Source organism: Siphateles boraxobius, unplaced genomic scaffold (assembly GCF_051911475.1).
Source record: "Siphateles boraxobius isolate OS27281-9 unplaced genomic scaffold, OSU_SipBor_1 66, whole genome shotgun sequence".
NCBI lineage: Eukaryota > Metazoa > Chordata > Actinopteri > Cypriniformes > Leuciscidae > Siphateles > Siphateles boraxobius.
In genome coordinates, this window is record NW_027509193.1 from 23379482 (window position 1) to 23401734 (window position 22253).

General features: G+C 36.6%; 1 protein-coding gene across 6 annotated transcripts in view; it reads left to right on the forward strand.

Annotated features, from left to right (window-relative positions):
- The first annotated feature begins 1864 nt into the window (after positions 1-1864).
- LOC143722034 (syntaxin-binding protein 4) overlaps positions 1865-22253 on the forward strand; it is a 42805-nt gene continuing 22416 nt past the window's right edge. For 3 of the 6 annotated variants that reach the window (XM_077213091.1, XM_077213094.1, XM_077213095.1), the window contains exons 1-4: positions 1865-2087; positions 13013-13086; positions 18981-19076; positions 21961-22030. In XM_077213091.1, coding sequence (XP_077069206.1) covers positions 2023-2087; positions 13013-13086; positions 18981-19076; positions 21961-22030 — 305 coding nt within the window. In that variant the 5' untranslated portion in view covers positions 1865-2022. Of the gene's footprint in view, positions 2088-11056; positions 11208-13012; positions 13087-18980; positions 19077-21960; positions 22031-22253 lie in introns of those variants that run through there. The other 3 variants (XM_077213090.1, XM_077213092.1, XM_077213093.1) reach the window with 2 other exon arrangements.

Genomic DNA, 22253 nt, shown 5'->3' on the forward strand with positions numbered 1-22253 from the left:
ACACTTTAAATACTGAGTATAAGTAATGTAAAGTATGTATCCCAGGAGTCTGGAGGATGAAATGGCTGACTCCACTGACGTCTCACTAAAATTGTCTCAGCAATTAGCCTGTAGATGTGCGCTTCCCTGCGTTACCAAACCTTACCACTAGGGGGAGACTTGGAAAAGGTGCATCAGGTACTAAATAACACCTCTAAATTTTGCACCATCATTTAGAAAACACAATATACAATAGTATGCTCGTTTGAATATAAATAAGATACATTTAAAGACAAATCTGCGATAATTTACCATCTTATTCTGGGATAATGTATGATGGCAAGTAAACAGAACTGAATATTATTTACTTGAAGCAATACTCAAAGCAATCTCTTTTTACAATAGTTTTCATGGTAAAACCTATAGTTAAGAGAATACCATATCATACTAAATTATTGTTTCTACAATAAAATAGTGGTAAGTTGATACAGTCACTAGTGTCCTCCTCAGATTCAACAGCCTCTTTTTTGTGTGTAAAACCCCTGTGGTTAAATAGTGGCATGAGAAAAAAAAAGGCCAAACAGAATTCGGTTTGCAAACAGATGCGAGAGAGAACATAGATCAGAATTCTGTATGCAAATTACATTGATCTGGAATGTTGAAAATTCTTTCAATGTAGGCCACAGGGACATTCTCTGATTTTAGTTTTGTTAATAAATTAATAATAAATGTAAATTTAAACTAAATGTTTCTAAAGAACAACAACAAACAAAGTTTTAATTTGACCAGGAGTGTTGCTTTGATTCATATCAACTTATTCAAGCCTCTTTACATATTTGAGTCCTTGGCCTCTATTAATTGATTGTACATCAGTAACAATAACTGCAATATGTGAAAGTGAATAATACCATGGTAAATGTGTGTAACAGTTTTTACTATATCAGAGTTTCTCAAGAAAAAGACAGCAAATCCTATTTCATCAAGACTTAATGAATTTACACAGTCACACACAAATCACTCTCCTCACTTATCTGGTTCATATGTAGGCCTAAATGAATGGTAAATGGACTGCATTTATATAGCGCTTTAACAGACCCAATGGCCACCAAAGCGCTTTACATATTGCCTCACATTCACGCACTCATTCATACACCGATGGCAAACAGGTGCCCGAGCAATGACTGTGTACTGTAACGCAGAAAATGGCCTCCTGGCAGAACTAGTTCTTAGGCATTGCAGATGCCTTTACATAACTGAGGGCCTTGGTTTTGAGTTCTAATTAAAGTAATTACAACGAGTGATGGTTTATGCACCAAAAGAACAAATTGTTTTGATTTGGCTTACGTATGAAGCTACAGGGACAGATATTGGTGTTACAAACAAATGTCTATGTGAGGAAATTGGAAACCCTTCTGGTGTTTAGGCTGCAGTGCAGCGGATGTCTTAGAACAGGTCAACAGCCGCACTATTCATCTCAATTACCTGAAGCTGAACGGTCATTGGCTTTACCTCAGTTTGACTGCACATAGGCCTATACAAAGTATATCTCTGTATTAACCAATCAAAGCTTAGTTACCTATCTCAGCAACACTGATGCCCTAAAATGCTCTCTAGGTAGACAGCTCATGGTTCTTGAGAGGCAGCCAGAGACTCACACATCCCAGCATACATACACAGACATTAGCCTACCTGTAGTTTGGCAAAGGCAAAGTAATGTGACCAGAGGGCTGTCGACAAGATGTAGATTTTGTCTAACAGACGACCAGGTCAGCATGAAAACCACGTGTTTTACAGATTAGAAACTGGCATAGTTCTCTCTCTCTCTCTCTCTCTCTCTCTCTCTCTCTCTCTCTCTCCCCTCTGGCAGTTCCTGTATCATTGATTTAATGCTGAATGAACGCTGACTCTTGAGCGAGGCTGCATGCGCGAACCACAAGCATGACATGAAATCGCGGTGATGTGTCTGGTGGTCATATTTGGAGGCAGCATATAATTCCGTTTCCAGAGCAGACTATTTCAACTTTAACGTTTCAGTTGGATGCAATGTCCTATCTGAACCCCGGTGGAAGACAGCTCGAGCGTTTTGATGGACTTTCGCTCATTTACTGGTAAGAATTGAATGTGGTTTTAGAGTTTTGCATGCTCTCCTGGCTATTATTATTTTCTACCTTCCCATTTACATTAAATGAAACTCTAAACTTAACAAGTATTCATGTAAACGACTTAAGTTTCTAACTGTGTATACGTGACAAGTATAGATCAGCATTAATGAAGAGCATGTAGTAGGCTATATAGCATACAGTATAGGCTACTGTTCACAGAATGTTCTTGACAACGAGGTTACTCTGTCTCCACAGAGTAAAGGTAGCCGTGAGCATTTTTATATTAGTAACATATTTCCGGATTAACAAAGATTAAGTAGGCTACAGATTTGTGGCATTGATATTTTTTGAGTAATGATAATATATTGGACAGTCTCTTCCAAAATTGAGACGTCAAGTTCGTGCGCAATGTCTGTAATAGCCTGTAATTATTAAACAAAAAAGTAGACTATACTGACAAAAACGTGTTGCTTTTATATAGCCTATACAGATGAAGTTATACATATCTTCATCTTCTTTTAAACCAGGGTTTTTGTTATGCCAAGGACCCCAAAGATGATGATCCATTAGCGAGAGAACCTGCAGCCGATCATTATAGGCTAAAGGCAGATTTATATTTTCATATAGGCTCATTTTCTACTGAAAACTCTTTTTGTACGAAAAATAAAGCCTGATATAATAAAGCCAATATGTTGTTAGCTAAATTAAATAATTGTTGTACTGTAAATAACTTATATTGTCAGTGTAATAAAGCAAGAGACGATGAAAATATATAATATAATAATAATAATAATAATATCTGGATAATGTTTTCTTTGTAGCCTATATTTTCTACCCACTAAGAATAATGTAATATGTTAAAACCTTTAAAAATGATTTCTTACATTTAAAAACCGGGGCTGATAAAAGATTAGTGATTAAAAATGATTTAATCGAATGATTTCAACAAATGTTTTGGAATGCACATAAACAGTATTAAACACATTTGATATTTGTGATCAAAAGTTAACACGATAACTTTGACAGCCCTAAAATTACATTTAGGTAAATTAAAAAAAAAATTTTCCTCTCAAATTTTTCGTGGATGCCCAAGCACCTCATTGAGCTTCCATGGGGTTCCCGGTCCCCAGTTTGAGGACAGTATATGGCAGAGATTTTTTGTTTTTTTACATCTAAAGGCATTACCCAAATGTAAAGGTTAAGTAAGGTGAACAGGCACTCTGAAAGGTTTTTAACACTGTTTATGATTGTCAGCAGCCTTCAAGTTCAAATGAAAGTCAGTAGTTGCATCACCAGTATCAGTATCATAGCAGGTGTCTGATTGACAGGTGGAAACATTCTTGAATATTCTACTGATGGCATGCACATTAATTTAATATTATAGCCATGAAATATAGGAATAGCTGGTTGTGTAACCTACCTGAGAATGAATCTGCCCGGTGACGTGCTAAATTTAGAGTCTGATGACCGGTACTTTAGTGATGACCTGAAGAAACAGTCTGAACAACTGAAGCATGTTGTTTGCAGAAAGAATAACATTTATAAATGTAACAAAATTAAATATTTTAAATATAACAAAAGCTGCATGATATTATATCACAAGTACAAGTAAATCTTTTGCTTATTTTCCTCAAGATACTACAGTTTAGTTTAGTCTCTTTTGATGTTGTTTAATGGTACATTGAATGAGTACTTTAATTTCATAGTGTTGAAGAAAACCCATGTCTGTATTTTGATATTTGTCATAGATTTTTGTCACTTTTCATCACTTTTTCATCAATAACTTAATGACTCAAATGTTATTTATTCTATGCTAAAATCGATGCCAAAAACTTGAATAGAATTTCTACTTGAGCATTTATGTATGAGGCTTCAGAGAAGTTTTTGCAGCATTTATCTCATAGCCAGCATAGAAGTTTTGGATCCGTATAAAAGTTTTCCAGGAAAGGGCTCCCTCTACAAGCCTGCGTTTTTTTCAATGTAACTGCAGGAATCTGTGACTGTTATGTCAATGTCTGTGGATTAAATACTCGACAGCATTATATGGCACACTATGTGCCTGCTACAGTATACATAAATGAATGAAGCTAGACACAAGTGAGGGGTCATTAAGAGTTCAGTGTGATGTTTAAATGCAGTGTAATCAAATGAAATACGTGCAATTAATGAGTAGAATCATTTGTGTTGGATGCAAACGTTTAATATACAACGGACACAGTCAGCTAACACCTAAGACGCAGTTATATTTTTTAAAACATTATTTTAAAGCCTTGATTTTATACTTTGACAACACATCCTATAACAAATCTTTATCTGCATGGTTGTTTTTTATTGATTTCGTTTTTGCATGTTTTTCGCTAATAACCATTATCAATGAAACATCATAATTTTGCCGACTTTGCTGTTTTGCTATCTTGTTTGTCTCAGTCCTTCCTAATAATGAGGTCTTGTTAACCAGTCTGTTGCATCAGCTTTGTTGTGGTTTATTGATTTCTACGCTATTTGCAACACTGTTATAGATTCATAAAAAAACAGGCATGTTTTTACATTAGTTGACCTGCAAAGAGTCAGCTTTTGTTCTTACCGGAGAAAGAACATAAACGTATACATTATGATGCACCTATGCTTAATATTGTTTACACCTTATTGTTGTCATTAAAAGTTTATCTGTCATATTTTGTCAGTTTAAAATATTCTGTGAATATGTGAATTTTTCTCTTCTCTGATTTGATCAAAAATTAGACCATTAATAGACTTGTTGGTCCAAAGCCGTCTCATTAAATTACAATCTCTGTCCTTCCGTAATATGAGAAAAACAATTTCAACAATCCCTTCATGATTGTTCATCCCATTCAGTGTTGTTTTTATGCTGACAGCATCAAGCATGATTACAAGTGGATAATGATGTGTTGTGACATTTTCTGGGATGCGCTTCTGTTTGTTACCTATGGAGGGCAGTCATGTGCCCAGAATGCAGCTGTTAGTAAACAGGTCAGACTGGCCTGTCAGACTGTTTCAGATTAACCCATTTCACCACACTCGGTGGTCCAGTATGGAAACTTGGCTCCTGAGTAAAGCTGCCACTCTCATTTCCCATTCTTCATTACTGCAATGGGTGGCACGTTTACTGAGCTATTCCTAGATGAAAAACAAGAAGCGGGACTGGCCAAAAACGGACATGATATAGTGCATCTCCACCGCTCCGCTGTTATGATTTCTCAATGTGGACTGGATTATCCGATAATCTGATAACAACCCACTGTGCAGATTTGGTGATTAAACTTCTGATGCAATGGGTAGTTGCCATGGCTGCTGGAAGGAGAAGGAAAGTTTTCGTATGTGTGTATTGTGGTCGTGCATAAATGTATTTGCATACAAAGACACAAATCATTTTTTTCTTTTGAGGGGCAGACATGATGTGCTTTTTCTATGTCCTCTGAGTGTAAATGCTCTTTTTTAAAATATAGATGTGTTATTCAAACATTGTTTGAACAAACATTGCTCGAACAAATATTTCAAAAATTACAAAAATGTATCGGACTACAAAAATTTAAATTTAAAGTTTATCGAAAACTAAATCCTAAAATGAAGACGGCTATTGCTTTAAAAACACAAACACGTTTTTAACAAAACTGACAAATCCAAGAATTGAATTATTTATTTGAGAAATGCTTAACATGTTTCAACAGCCACTTCGTTCAAAAGTAGGCATGTAGTCTGACAGTTTAAATTTAAAGTTTTAAATTTATTTATTTATTAAGTAATGTGTTTTATATTATGGATGTATTTTGTTTTTGAGGACTCTTGAAAGTGTGAAATGCGTTTATATTTGTCCTGTCTGATGTCTTTCACGCCACACAGCTCAGGATTTTAGGACTGTGTGATTTCATCAGTCAATCACTGTAAGCCAACAAGCAAAGATGACAGATATCATATATCATTCAAATTATTATCCATGCAGTTTTCATATTACTTGGGATAATATTAACTATGTAGATAAAAATGAATTTGTCACTGCTGGATCATTGGAATTAAAATAAAATTGCATCATTTTATCTTAAACATTTATCCACACAACATATTAATTGCATTTATCAAATATTTTAACCACAACCATCATTGTGCCTAAAACAAGTATATGATTTTCATGGCACTTGTTTGCTCCACCAATATATATGCATGTGTTGCATGGTGGATAATCCCAGTGTATTTGTTTACAATCCTTACAGTTTGTGATCAGAATTAACAGATTGAAGACAGAAAACAATATTTCCCTTGTAAGACATCCATTTCAGATAAGCCTAATTATAATATATATAATACATGTTAGCCTGTATATACATACATATACTAAATCAACACTTTAATTTAGAACCAACATAAAAACTCATTATATGCCAGTAAATGTAGAAACAGCTCATATGAATTAATTCTCTGCATCATGAGAAATCACATGGACGGCCAATCTGTCATGAATCATCATTCATAGGATTTACAGCTTCAGTGATTTAAAAAGGGGTGAAGGGCTGCTGGCTTTCTGAGATTCTTGAGTGGTGAGATAAATGATACTTCGGAGCAAGATTTAGTGACATTTTTTAGATACTAGTATAAATATTTACATTAATGTTATAGTCACCTTCATCCAAAGCTTGAATGGAAAAAAACTACAGCACAATGTAAGTACTGCAACTGCAACATTTACTCACTTGTTTCCAGTATTAACAAATGTATAGTTGTGTTGTCAAATATGTTAGAGCATGCGTCACTGTAGTGCTATGTAATCTGCCGATGCCTGACAGGCAGTGTGCATCAGAGGTGGTTGGAGGGTGTTTTTAGTGCTGGTAGAATATTATATGAAAGACACTGCAGACACAGCATAAGTTATATATTCATAAATATTTTTGCCCGATGAATAAAAGATGATTTCAGTTTTTAAAATGTAGGTGCTAAATATCTGCCATTCTGCCTGAGCTTTACTGTTCTGCCATTCACGGGTATGGCGGATTCTTGGATAAAGAACAGCTGTCTCCTGTTTCACAGTGGCTGCTCTGAAAGGATATTTATAGCCGTTTAGTATCAGGCTTTATAAATGTAGGGACATTTTGCCCTTTTAGAGCAAATGAGATGAAAACTGTTCTATTTCAGTCGTCACAGACTCACCGTAATAATACATAGTATACAAATACATCAGTAATACTCCAGTCATGATTTTGATCACTCATGAAGATTGACAGGGTCCCTACGCAGTGTCCACTGCTCCCTATTCCCTGAGCACAGGATATCTGTTAAAGTTCACTCCCCTTAACAAAATGTGTTCATTCAGAACACCCTGCAACATCATCGAACAGACGAAACTCTTGTCGCGCATATTAAAGGAGTTTAAGGTTTGATGCCATAATACATTTCTGTAAATAAATATAAAAGGCTATAAATTACCATACTTTCATTTAATATTGGCATCCTTCTGTCTCGAAAGACAGTGGAGACATTTGTTGAGTTACAGCGCCTGCTGTGACTGTAGAGCCCGATTCTTGAAAGACATGTTCTGTTGCAATTACTGCAATTGAAGATCATGCCTGTCTCTTTGGATGTTGGTGTAATACGTGTTTAATACATCCATATAAATATTAAAGGGATTGTTCACCCTAAAATGAAAATTCTTTCATAATTTACTCCAAACCTGTATGAGTTTCTTTCTTCTGTTGGACACAAAGAAGATATTTGTGTAACCACCAAACAGTTGATGGGTCCCATTGACTTCCATAGTATTGACAAAAAACTATAAAAGTCATTGGATGACGTCAAATGTCTGGTTACTGACATTCAAAATATCTTCTTTTGTGTTCACCAGAAGAAAGAAATTCATAGATGTTTGATACAAGAACTAGAGGGTGAGTAAATAAATTTAAAAAAAAAACAGACTTTTCTTCTTTTTTTACTTAATTTTGTTTAACTTAAGAAATGGAACTCAATCTAATCTGTCAAATTCAAAAGCCCTAAACTAATTGATATGTTGCTGTGATTATATAATTTGGTAATATTAAATATGTCTTTTGTCTTATTTAACCCGTAATGATGATATTTGACCTGTAACTGTCGCATCTCACGCACTTTACATCCGTGAACATACTCATACAAACACACCTACTCCGGATTGGAATCTTAAAATGGCGAAATACCCTTTTAAGTCCACTTTGCAGCACACTTACGGTTGAATGGAACCCAATCCCAAACTGAGCCTGTCAAATTAGAGAGATATTACAAAATGTGGGGAGACGTGAGGACTGGAAACCCCTCTGCCCTATTCGATTATATGTAAGTGTGAATTCGTGAATAGGGATAATTCACAATTTTTTGTCATCATTTACTCCCCTTCATGTCATTCCAAACCATTGTGGTGCACAAAAGAAGATATTTTGAAGAATGTTTGGTGCCTATTGACATCCTTTGTATGGACAAAAAAACAACAATTCTCAAAATATCTTATTTTATGTTCCACAGAAGAAAGAAAGTCATACAGTTTTGGAATGACATTACGGTGAGTAAATGATTTTTGAAGAAACCGGTTTTGAGTGAAATACCCTTTAAGAATGTTTTACTCTCAATGTTGTATCAACTAAACAATCAATGTAAAGTAACCCAACCGTACAACCAATCAAACAGATCGCACACCTGTATCCATGCAAAAATGCTTAAGATTTGTGTAGGTTACTATCTCTTTATTTTTAGTATTTGTTTTATAGTCTACTAAAACATACATTTCTTCTGGTTTTTTTTTTAGCCAAATCACTCTCTTGTAGTTTAACATTGGATAATGTGTCTGTGAAGAAGGGCGGTTGAGGATCGGGTTCCAGGGATCTCGTGAGACCATTAATTGGCCCTATACGCAGATGTCTATCCTGCAGAGATTATTTCCAACCTGGTTCAGCAGACTTGCCTGTGATTTTCAAGTGATCCTGGCAAGCTTGATTAGCTGGTTCAGGTGTGTTTGATTAGGGATGGAGCTAAACTCTGCAGGACAGTGGTTGCCCAGGAGCTGGGTCAAAGACCTTTGCTGTACACCAGGGATGGGCAACTCCGGTCCTCGAGGGCCACTGTCCTGCAGAGTTTAGCTCCAACCCTAATTAAACACACCTGAACAAGCTAATCAATGTTTTCAGGATTACTTAAAAAATAATTTTTGTCAGGGTTGGAGCTAAACTCTGCAGGACAGTGGCCCTCGAGGACCGGAGTTGCCCATCCCTGCTGTACACGTTTGATTGACAGGTTGTCCTAGCAGATTATTGTGCACTTTAAAGTACTCTGCCCAGTCATGACTTGATATGTGAATGTGCAAATCACACTTGACATATTAACCTCATGAGAGAATTCTGTAAGTCAGTGTAGTTTGGTGTGATCATTTTGAAAATAAAGCTTATCATGGCCGTGTGTGTAAAAGCTAGTCCACAAATTACATCATTACAGCCTGTGAGTTTGGCACAAGAAAGCTTAGTCTGGTCACACTGATCGTCATAGGGACTTGACAGATTGTGAACAGCAGCGGATACATTATTTACATTATTAACTAAGACAATAACAATAAATGCACACATTTCCACTTTGCCTGATAACATTATCCAAGATACTGTGTTGTTACAGGCATGACTGAAACAACAGAAAATCTAAAGCAAACACCCCCAATAAGCTTTTTGAACAACTCTGTGCTGTGCTGTAGCTCAAGTCAGACATGTGTCGAGGTAAATGACAGTGAGGAGTTTCACCGTGACAATGCATTTAAAGCAAAGTGTCACTCTGACTCTAACTAGGGCGCAAGCAACACTATTTGTTGAGCACTATATGACAATGATCTCTTTTAACAGGTTGTCTCTTCATTACATTACGCATGCAGTTAGTCTTTTCAAGGAATGTTTTTTTTCAACCCACTTACTTAACATTGAAAATGTTACACTTATTGTAAGAATACAAAAAGCTGAGTAAATTTGGAGAGTGTAATCCACTCATTGTGTCATTTTACCTCAAGTATCCGTGTATAAATCTGATTGCTGCGTGAGAGAAAAACACTCTTCCTTCGCATTGGATGACCGCAGACAATAACGCTGGCTAAAAATGGAAACGGTTGAGAGATTAAATATGTCTTTCTGAGTTGACATGGATTTAGAGTTTTCTGCTTTTGCACAAATGTTGTAACCCCCCCCCCCCCCCAAAGCATCAGCATTTCCTATTTGTGCATTTTTTTCACGACTCATAAAATAACTAGTGTCAGTGTGATTCCACACTATCAGTGGTTAAGTAATCACAACCATCCCAAAACAACACAAAAATGTGTCATTAAGGAGCTATTTCTGTCTGACCTGACTCTTATCAATGACGTTTGTTGGTGTAACCAAATGTAGTAAGGTTGATTTAATGATATGTTTTTAGATGTTGCCACCTAAGATGATGCATGCAGCACATTTTAGATTTTTTTATTTATTTTAGATTTTTTATATATACAGTTTATAGTAGTAATAGTATAACATTTATCTACTTCTTCACTAGACTATGGGCTTCATTCCAGTGTGATTATTTAGTTTCGTTCACCTTGTGTTTTGTCTAGAGACTCTGGATAGATTAAAGTAGTTTATCAGTTTCAATTCCCAAATCAGGTCTAATTTGATTAAAAAAAACCCCAACATATTTCTAAAATAGACTTCAGCCCAGTGTCCTTGAAAGACCCCATGGATTGAAATAGCTTATTGTCAGTAAGACTTTGTAGGCTATATCACGTTAAACCTTTAAAGTCCTTTCATAAACGTGAATATTTGTTTCTCTGTCTGGGAACCACCTGTTCAGTCATTGTTAAACAATGGGCAAAAACCTCTATCTCTAAAATATCTTTATAAAAAAACACGATCCCCCATTTCTGTTGCATAAGATTTAATCTGTGGGCAAAGTTGGTGATGTTTAGGATCATCTGTATTAGAGCTGGCTGTAGCAGTGAATCATGTGGCTCGCGCTGTGTCGGACCTCCGCGAGGCGCTGATCACGAGAGGAATGGGCATACGCTACGCGTTGCTGGATGCGCAAAAACCGCTTCAAAATGCCAACATTTTCGGTCATGTACAAGGGAGCAGTCATGATTAGCAGGTAAAAACGTTTGTTTTGTCATTTTGTGGTTGTTGAGCTGCATTATGTCTCGTTTTTTCAGCTCATTAGTTCCAGTGAGTGATAAGCGCTCTAGTGTTTTCGAGAGAAGCGTCGACATGAGCGCGCTGTCACTTTTGTCCTCTACCGAAGGTTTCGGTAACTTGAGGGTAGGCTACTTTGTTTTACCTGTGCTGTGCTAAGGTGTGTCACTTATAAAGCGTGCTTGTTACGTAGGCCACTTACTAATATAACTGGCGAGAGAATGAAAAACGTAAAATGCGTTAAACGATGGTTTCTTCAACCATTTTTAATATAATCTACAAATCTGCACCGACCGTAGAAGGGCATATTTGAATTTATTTGAATTTATATTTGGAAGAATTCACAATACTTTAAAGGATGTACTATAATGTGCTCTAATCACCCGGAGAATGTGTGCGTACTCACTAAATCCATGCATAGGCTACATGCCTCATGGAATTCATACTAACTGCTTTTAGCTATTGATCAGAGGTTAACGTTGGTATCAAACTTCTTGATGCTTATGCTGCATTCGCATGCCATCGAAATGAGTGTAAATAGTAGTTTCCTAGTAAAAAATAAATAAATAGATATGAACGCCCTCAAGTCAAAATTGGAAGAGGATGAGCTTACAATCACGATTTTGCAAAGTCGTACCTCAGAAGTAGCACATTTCCGATAGCACCTGAAGGGAGCATAAGACTATTAGGCATGATGGTAGGCATGAAGTTTGCAAAATGAAATAATTGACTTTTATATTTTCATTACACAATTTGAATGACAATTTTCATTGTTTTTTATTATTATACCCATTTAGGGTAACGATTCTTGATATTTAAATTCTTGGAGTTCTTTGAATTAGAAATAATATCAAATTTGGTATGTGATACATTAGTGCATTAAGCATATTTATTTAATATATTTAAATGACTGCAATAGCCATTTTATTAAAATCACAAGTTAACTTTAACAACCCTAAAAAGTAAAACAAAAATTGATTTCCACAGACCCCCTATCATTTTAAAATGCTGTTTTAGAGGGCGCTGCGTTGGGGACAGCGGACACTCTTTGTTACATAACTCTTGTTTATGTTTAGCTTGAATTTGAGCCTCAGACGAAGTCTTAGGTTCTGACAATCTAAAGTACAGTTTCAAGGACAGTGCATCGAGCCTGCAGGAAATACTGGATTGTGGTGGATGCTTGTAATCTTTCTGGTGTAGTGCTGGAAAACTACAAAAGGCCCTGTCAGTGTCCTGATATACTGTATTTCCTACGAAAAGACACTATTTTGTTCTTTCAATTGCATAGTAACAGTGTTTCCACTGCCAAACCAGGTTGAGTTTCTTTAATTAATAACATCATTTTAATTAATGATTTAAGTACGCAAGTAAAACTTAATCCCTGTTATGTGACTCAAATACTTAATCACTGTTATGTTCTCAAAAAACAGAATCATACACAGATTGAGTTCATTTGAAAGAGTACATTTTTAGGAGCCTGTCCAAAGCAGGACATTCATGCTAAATAATTAATACTGATTCCCCACTGGAAATAACTGGTCTTGATGCTAATAACAGTCCACAGGCACAGCATGTACAGTGACATTTTGTTTACAATATTCAGATATGAACTGAATGTTGCCTGCATCAAATGTAACTGAATTCAGAGAGAAGTTTGATTCTTAAAAATTTTTTTTTGATTATTTCTCTGAATCGAACAGGTCTCGTTATGTTACTAAGTTTTTTTTTTCCATGTTTCCACTTTTTTTTCTCTGTACTACACAGGACACTTATGGGTCCGTATGGAGTAGATCGAGCAGTGCATTCTATGGAGTTTACAGACTGTGAGAATGGATTAGGTAAGTGACTCTTTTAACATTTGTGTTTGTATAATTTACTAAACATCTTATCATATCTTGATATCATTTAAAACATTGGTTCCCAACCTTTTTTTGTCTGAGACCCCCTTTTTCCCAAGAAAATATTTTAGGGACCCCCTTCACATTTAATGATATTGCCGCTCTTGTAAGCTTGCAGCAAGGATGACAAAATATTTTGTTTTTAAACAAATAGCATGTTTATTACTATAACCAGATGATTTCCATTACACGAGAGTAGATGTTAAAACTTCATGCTGATTTGTACTCGGCTTTCGCCAAGATAAGCACCAACTAAGACGTAGCTTTACAGTAACCTATGCTTCTCCATCCATTTACGCTTCTTTCCATCTGGTGACGTGAATCTCCTTCTGTCTGGTGTTAATATTCTGCGCGTCAGCACACACAACGGCTGCAACCACAGTGCGGTCCCCCCATAACAACCCTCTGGATTGAGCGGAGTAGGGAACATCTCTAGGGTCTTCAAGTGGGCACCTTCCGTCCTCAGTGTTTCGTCGACCAGCCCACGACACCTCAAGAGGGCTCGACAGTGACTCTGGCGTCCCAGAGTCACCCCCCTCCGTCCCCCACTCAACTTAGCCCAGCTTACTGACCTCTACTTCCCTCTTGCTGCTGAGACCTAACCGCAATCTCACAATCTCTCCCTAACCCAACCATACGCGCCAACCCGTTTGACTAAGGCTGTCGAGCCCCACTGGTGCGTTAATATGCAGTTTCAGTGGCAACGGTTCCGTATGGCATACCACCTACCGCAAAACACAATATCTGCCCAACCACCCGTCATTCACGCAATATACACAGGAACGTAATGACTGTAAATACTATACAACCTCTACAAATAAACCAACAGTGCTGCTGAGACCTAACCACAATCTCACAATCTCTCCGCAACCCAACCATACGCGCCAACCCGTTTGACTAAGGCTGTCGAGCCCCACTGGTGCGTTAATATGCAGTTTCAGTGGCAACGGTTCCGTATGGCATACCACCTACCGCAAAACACAATATCTGCCCAACTACCCGTCATTCACGCAATATACACAGGAACGTAATGACTGTAAATACTATACATATGATATAAATACGATATGTTTATGCACAAATAATAGTGTATAATATTGAAAATACTATAACAAAAACACGAGTAGGCAATTTGTAAATTCAAAAACGTAAGCCTAAGAGTACCCTATTAATTGGCCCTATTTGAAATGCAATAACAAAAATATCAGTATTCACACTGTGTGCAGGGAAAAAATAATTAATATAGCCTATTACAAAATGACTGGTGTCTGGGACCTCGTTGAAAACCCATTTTTTGGTCAGCCAGGGGATCGTGAATAAAATTAGCTAATGTAATATGATCGTTTGGCGCTCTAGCGATTAATAAATATGCGTATATTAACAGAATAATGCGTCTTGCGGAAGAACATTGTAGCCGGAGCTTCTTCTCTCTGTTTATGTCTATGAAGAGTCACGCAGGCACTGGGTTACACCGCAGCGGTGCGATCCGAACCAGTGTAAAATAGTCCCAATAGAAACACGTATTATAGGTGTACCATAGTGATTCAGGATAAGACAAAAACACGGTTTGGAAAATGGATTCATGATGTACTCGCTCATTATATTTTGAACACAAAAAAATTTATGAATTGCTGCTGCTTTAATGCTCACTGTTCAACACTTTTCAAAATGTGCCGCGACCCCCCAAAGAGCTCGCTGAGCCCCCCTTGTCTGTGCTGACCACATCAAAAGGCATATTATTATAAATACTCTTATTCAAGACCCTTTCACACAGAGTTCCTGGTAAATTACCGTAAAATTACCAGAACTGCTTTTTCGGTAAATACACAACTGTGCTGTCAACGTCATTCCATCTTTTTCCCTGATAAGATACCATTTACACATCAGTACCAGAATACCGGCAAACTCTGTGATGTCAATCATCGGAAATGACCTTTAAACGCTGAGCTGTTTTCTTCATCCTCCTGGATGAGGAGAAGTGCCTTAGATTTATTTCAATTCCTTTTTTCCCTTTTTTTCTGAGTTACAGTTGTAAGGGGATGAGTTCATAGAACTCCGTTTGGCTCTTAAAAACACGAGACACATAATAGTTACTATAGTAAGTAAGCACTGATGAATGGAAAAGAAGGCAGGGTCTCGAGCACAAAATGCAGAGCAATGTTCAGATGTTCAGTGGAATTTACCATAAACTGCTCTGACAGAACTTTATGGGCCTGTCCAAATACCCACACTTGACCACTTGTCTACGTGCATGACGTATTTCCTGTATTTGACCCAAGTGGGCATGAAGACCGCAAGTGTGTGTAGAACTTTTGATTACCAAATGGGACACACTTATAGTGTTGTGGAAATGCAAGTGTTTACAGAGTAAATATTTTGATTTCAATACTTTGCATTTTAAAATAAACATCTAAATATCTGTTCAGTAGTCCCTATGTCAATTTAGTAATTGTGGTGCTTCTAAATAAGTGATACGAAGCAGTTGCAATTGTTGCACAAAATACACATACTCATCTTTGCACCAATAAAATGTGTAACACTTTGGTTTACTACAAAATGATATGTAATATGTAATTAACTTTACCTACACTGGAATGCTTTCCTCGATTTCGGGGCACGTGAGTTCCTGAACATGATCTCTTAACGGCAATTTACTAGTAAAGATTGTATGTGCGAAAGAGGCTGTCGACTCTTCTTTATTAGCATCTGTGGTTCCATGAAGAACTTTTAACATCCATTGAACCATTCCATAGCACAAAAGATGCTTTATAGTGGAAAAAGGCTCTTTAGATTATTAAAATATTCTTCATATTAAGAATGGTTATTTATGGATGTTTAATGTTCTTTGAAGAACCAAAAATGGTTCTATTATGGCATAACTGCAAAAAAAAACAACCTTTCAGAACCTTTATCTTTTAAAACGTATGGCGAAGTCTCGAAGTAAAACGTAGGCATAGATTTAGGGTACGGTTGTTTTCCAGTCTTTTAAGTCTTACGCTGTCTTCGTTATTTTTATACCGCAGCCTGATCTCCCCCTTCACAATAGATCAAAAACATTATTTGAAGGCAGCTCTAAGCCCCTTAAACCTGTCCTTCTTACATCCAAACTTGCACAGTCAACAATCCATTGTGTTACTAGACGATTCTGTTTTAGGAGACATTTTTATGAATACAGACTAAATCAAATATTTCACAATGCATTTTTGCAATGCTATCAGGTATAGACTTTTTCTGGACACAGTACTTTGCATTTATTTTAGAGTATATGAAAAATTTTGAGTTTATGTTTAGCATGTGTTTTGGGGATAATCAGGTTGCAGTTCTTCTCATTAAAGATTAATCTTAAAGTGAATCCATTAATATGCAATATCAGCTCAAAACTCAATTAGTGCTAATACATTGTCTTTCTATTAATACCAGATAAGCCTGAAGCAAAATAAGGATATTTATTATTCCATGAGTGACTAAACCGCTCGACCAAAGCGAATCTAAAGAATCTGTACTGTTCATCAAGGGAAGTGTATTCTGCTTCTGAACTCCTTGCAAATGAACGTTTTAGTGCTGGCAGTATGTCAATATTGTACATTTCAGTGTCTATGGAAAGGTAAATAACTGTACGTGTGGTAAAACCACACTTTACATAAAATACATATGAACACTCATGAGATTACATTAGGTGTGAAAGATGCTCATCTCATTAAAGGCTTTCATGCTTTGTTAGCGTCAGAGCTCATTCCTGTTGTTTCAACAATTAATGGCCTGACAACACTGATTTGCTGTTGGTCTCTCAAATAAGGGATCTGCCATTCTTTCATGTGGCATTTAGACAATGACTCTATTCAATATATTGTTTTTAGATAAACCCTGAGTTTTTTAAAGTCAACATGAAATGTGATTTACCCTATCTTTTTTTCTAAATGCTTCTTTAAAAAATAATAATTTTAAAATACTTTTAACCTCATTATGTTCAACCTCAATGGAGTAAAACAGGATTCCTGTGTGTTTAATGGATTCAGTGCTAAGCGCTCGTCTCAGAATGCTGACTGTTTCCATCATAGGCGCGTCGTGCATTGCCATGTCTTTTAAAATTCGAACACATTGTTCTCTATGAGTGTAACTTACACACACTGGCGGCGCCCAGCTACGGCTATAGGACCTTGTTCAAAATCCTGCCGTGCCACAGAGCGCGATTTACATAGTTTTATATTAAATTTATATTTATTTGTCTCAAATTTTCGTTAATTGTATATACTGACTTCAACCTGTGCTGCAATATACATTTAGTTTTACATTCATTTACAGAAATCAGCTGCTTGAACGAAAATTGCTGATGTTATCGGATTTTCAGGTGATATTCTCAAGTCATTCAGGTAACAGACCCCCCCGGTTGTATTTAATTGTACAGTACAATCATAACATCGTACAGACATTATCTTAATTCCATAATGTCCTTAAACATAAAATTACATTATTGCTGGCCATAAACTGACAAAGTGCGCGTCCGGTGTGCGATAGGCTACCTCGAGTTGTCATAGATGCGGCGCTGCGCTTCTCGTTCGGTTCTGAAATGCAAACATTTTTTGACTAGGCCTAACGTTACTTTTTTTTTTTTTTTTAAGGGCGTGCGCCCATGAGCGCCCATGAGCACCCACGGAGGAAAACATAAATCGGCGCCTATGTTTTCCATAGCAAACCAGAGCGATGACGTTACCAATCAGAGAATGGCTATTTTATTTAGAAGACGGGTCTTATTCCACCATATTGATCCTTTTCACATTTCCGGGTTTCTAAGAAGCGGAAGGCGTCATAGTTGGATCAACTTCTATAGCAGTGAATGAGAGAAAACATTAAATATTATTTTTGTGTTCACATTTGCTCAAATAGCAAAACTCCTTGCAGGGGAATTCAAGCCTCACAGCATTTACCTGAAACTCTGAAAGTTGCAGTTTTGATGTATGTAATGCTTAGAAGTAAATACTGACCAGAGTCAGTTGTAAATCCTAATTTTAGGGAGACTGGTTTTAACATAAGCTGTTTAAGGCCTCATTTATCTGACTTGAAATCAGACACAACACTACAGCAGCTGGGCTGCACTATTTAGTCATCATGCATTTATTTGGATTACCAAAGCGAAAAATAACCGAAAGTACAGTACCGTACTATACCTTTCTTAAAATAAGTCTCTTTTGCTCACCAAGGCTGCATTATTTGACTTAAGAAAGTTCAAAACAACAGTATTTATTTGAAATATAAATCTTTTGTATCATAATAAATGCCTTTACTGTCAGTTTTGATTAATTTAACGCATTCTTTCTGAATAGAAGTATTAATTTGAAAAACTTTTGGACACTATTGTATGTTACAATTTACACAACACACACAATACAAAGTACAGTAAATGCTAAATGTTTAAAAAAATCATAATATTAATTTTGAACATTTCTCTGAAATATTTTGTTCAGATCATAACCCAGTAGACAGAATATTGAAGCTTTGTCTGTTATATCACAAAGTGCACTCTTAAGCAATTGATCTTATAATCAAGCAATTGTCTATAATCAGTTCCCATAAAAAAGTCAAAGTTAAGTAAGCTTTATGAACGTTTAGATCTTTCATTTTGCGATCACTTGTCATCAAATTATCAGTGAGTACTGGCAATGCAATCAGAATGGCCATAAAATCCTGTTGTCAGGGACTGTGGTATGATTTCTGGGTTTTGTTTAAATGATTAGATTTATAAATAATACATTTGATTGATAAATACAGTATCAACAGCAATATAAATGTAAGAATAATATTTTACGTCTTTGAGTAATGCTTTGTCTCTTCTTAAGGAATCAAAGTGATCGGTGGTGTGAAAGAACTAACAGGAGAGGAATATGGCGTTTATGTCAAGAGGATCTTACCTGGTGGCCTCGCTTCCAGTGATGGTAAGTTTATTTTTATCACAGATTGAAAGTTGTTTTTTGCCTTAAAGTGCCCGTATTATGTTTTTTTTCGAATATTACGTTTAATGCAGTGTGTAATATAGCTGTTTGTGAATGCAAAAGGTCTGCAAAGTTTTAAAGATCTAAGTGCTCGACAAATACAGTTATTGTCTCCTTAACCCTTTCGCACGTACGATCACACCGGTGTGATCAGTCTTGGCTGGTCCCTGGGGCGTACGATCACACCGGTGTGATTAGAACGGTCAGTGCATCACGTGATCAACTGCTAAATTCAAACGTGCTTTCTCGCGTTGACTGGCGCTGAGCCAGAGGCAAGCGCACTCAGTGCTGCCATATATCACAACTATTGAGTGTTTTCAACCACATAATGTTTATTTTAGGTTTCAGACACTTAAATACACATAATTACTAGCAAAACAATGATTTTGAGTTTGTAAAAAACACACTGATGTCTATGGAAGCGGCAATAATTCTTCTTCCTTTCCTTTATAATAAGAGAACACTTTTATTCATATCAGATACACATTGTGTAAGTAGCTTTACTTTTTATCCTATTCTTCTTCCAGTTCACCGGCCACCTACTTTCATGTATTTCGTGAGAAGTGGAGGAATTGACGTGTTGTAAATCCAACAGATCCGATTCTCTGAACTGTGAAACAAACTAACATGGCGCCGCCCATTGCGCATACAGCTCAACTAACGCGATCGTTATAAAGGTGTTTAAACAACAAAACACATCCACTTGCACATATTTGACAATCGGAATATCAGTGTTTCATGCTATAGCTAATACATTTGTGTATATTTTTAATAAAAAAGGAAAAATTACATAAAAGCAGATCATCATTCATTCAGCGCTGTGTTGTAGTTGCGCTGTGCCACGTGACAAGCAATGACGCGTCACCATGGAAACATTAAAGTGACAAGTTCTAAATAACGGTCGCCTTGAAAAACTCACGCTGGGGGGTCAGTTAGAATATTTTAAACTTACGTGTGAAAGGGTTAAATAAAGAATCGACTCTGAACTGCTGAAACGAGTCGTCAGCAATTTCAGTCTCACTTCCTGTTACAAACCTACGTACAAATTTGCATAATGCCAGTCTATGGTCTTCCGTGAACAACTTCCACAGTGACCCTCCATCAAACTGTAGTTGTAGCTGAAGCCTGGAAGAGTTTGGTTCATGTTGTTGACATGTCGGGAAGACCCTGTTTTCTGTGCTGCGAATCCACTTTAAAGGATGAGGACTTGCGCTGGAATTGATACAGTAAAACCGACACCATCGTGTTCGTATCACTGTGTATGCAAGTGCTGAGGAAGCCTCTGGAGCTGAAATTCAGTTATGGTAATGGGCGTTTTGTTTCCGACACTCGCTGTAAGCGGTAGACCAATCACAACAGACTGCGCCATCTGACCAATCAGAGCAGATGAAGCTCTAGGAAAGGAGAGGTTTAGAGAGACCGAATCCTTTATCGAGCTATTTTAGACGCTGTGAGAAAAGAGGTGATGAGCAATACAATTGTTTTTTGACCTTAGATGCATATAAACCTTTTGTAGGAGACCTACAAAATTAGTAACCTTTAAAGTAGCATAATAGGGGAACTTTATACATTTATCCAGGTGGTCTCCTAAAAGTTTTAAACAATGTAAGAACATCAATTTATAGTCTCTTAGACACAGTGCAAAACCTGAAAAAGAAACAGCTCAGAAAGGCATGATTTTCCATGCTGGTTTAGCTGTTAGACTAGCATAATCACATTGTTACCAGCCAAACCTAGGTGGTGAGGCTCAGGCTAGTCAACAATGGGAGGTTGAAATCTGCTCTGACCAGCGAGCTTGATTAAATTGCTTTGATCCACATTATAGTCAACAGCTTTTGCTAATGAACAAAGTGAATCAATCTTGTTATTATGAATCAAATCATTTACTGTAATTGGATATTAGCTTTACATTTAAACCAAAATCAGAATTTGAATGTGAAACAGACACATTATAATGAAACAGAAATTCAAAAGTTTAGACACAAATTTAGAAAGGAAACTGTCAGTGCAGCTGTTTACATTTCTGCGAAACAGATTGTCTGTCTCACTGCGTATACCTCTGTTTAAATCTTTCACGTGTGAAGGGGAGTTAGCGTCATCCCTGTGCTTAGAGTTAATGCCCCTGACGGACTGGAATTAGAGTCTGTCTCCCATTCTGCTGCTACAGAGCACGGGGTATATAATGGGAGCTTATATGGGCGCATGCGCTCTGCGGGGTCTTTGCTTGTTTTTAGCCATCTCACACGAGAGAACTTTGCTAGCTTTCTGGCTGCTCTCTTTGGTTTGGTGGAAAGACATAATAAACATGCTTGTATTTAACTGGGAGACAGATATTCTGAGGGAATTTAGACAGATTTTCACAGTACTGATGATAATCCAGGGTGACTGTAAAATCGGATACCCGAAAGTTTGTATTTGTCTAAAGTGCTCTGACACAAAGTAAGACATAGGTGAGCCCTTTGAGACTTTGCCGCTTGTTCCATTCCGGATTTGATTTTGTCAGTTGTGCTGCTTGATATTTTTGTTGAATCTGCTACATTTTATTCAGGATGCTTTGATGATTAGAAAGTTCAAAAGAACAGCATTTATTTGAAATCTTATGGAATATTATAAATGTCTTTACTGTCACTTTTGATAAATTGAATGAATCTATGCTGAATAAAAGAACACATTTCTTTAGAAAAAAAAAGGACTGACCCCAAAACCTTTTAATGATAGAAATGGAAAAATATGAAGAATATTATGTAATGTAGTATGTAATAGTAATATATTTGTCAAGTCATTTTATGGGTCTTTTATAGTTTTTATTTTGTAAATGCTTCAATAGGAAACCTGCAGCCTGGAGACCAAATATTGGAGGTGAATGGTGAAAGCTTGATTGGCGTGACAAGTGAACGGTACATACTACACTCTCTTATTTGTTTAAATTAATTTGTTCTTCTATTCATGCATGTATTTACTTTCTGTGATGACTTCAACATAAATTAAGTCTTAAAATACCTCAAGGACTGTTTTTTTAGCTTGTATTCACTTTTACCTCTGAAACGGCAAACTGCAAAAATTAACCACTTGTAATTATTTTATTACCTTTAAAAAACTCGATGCCCGATATTGTTCTTT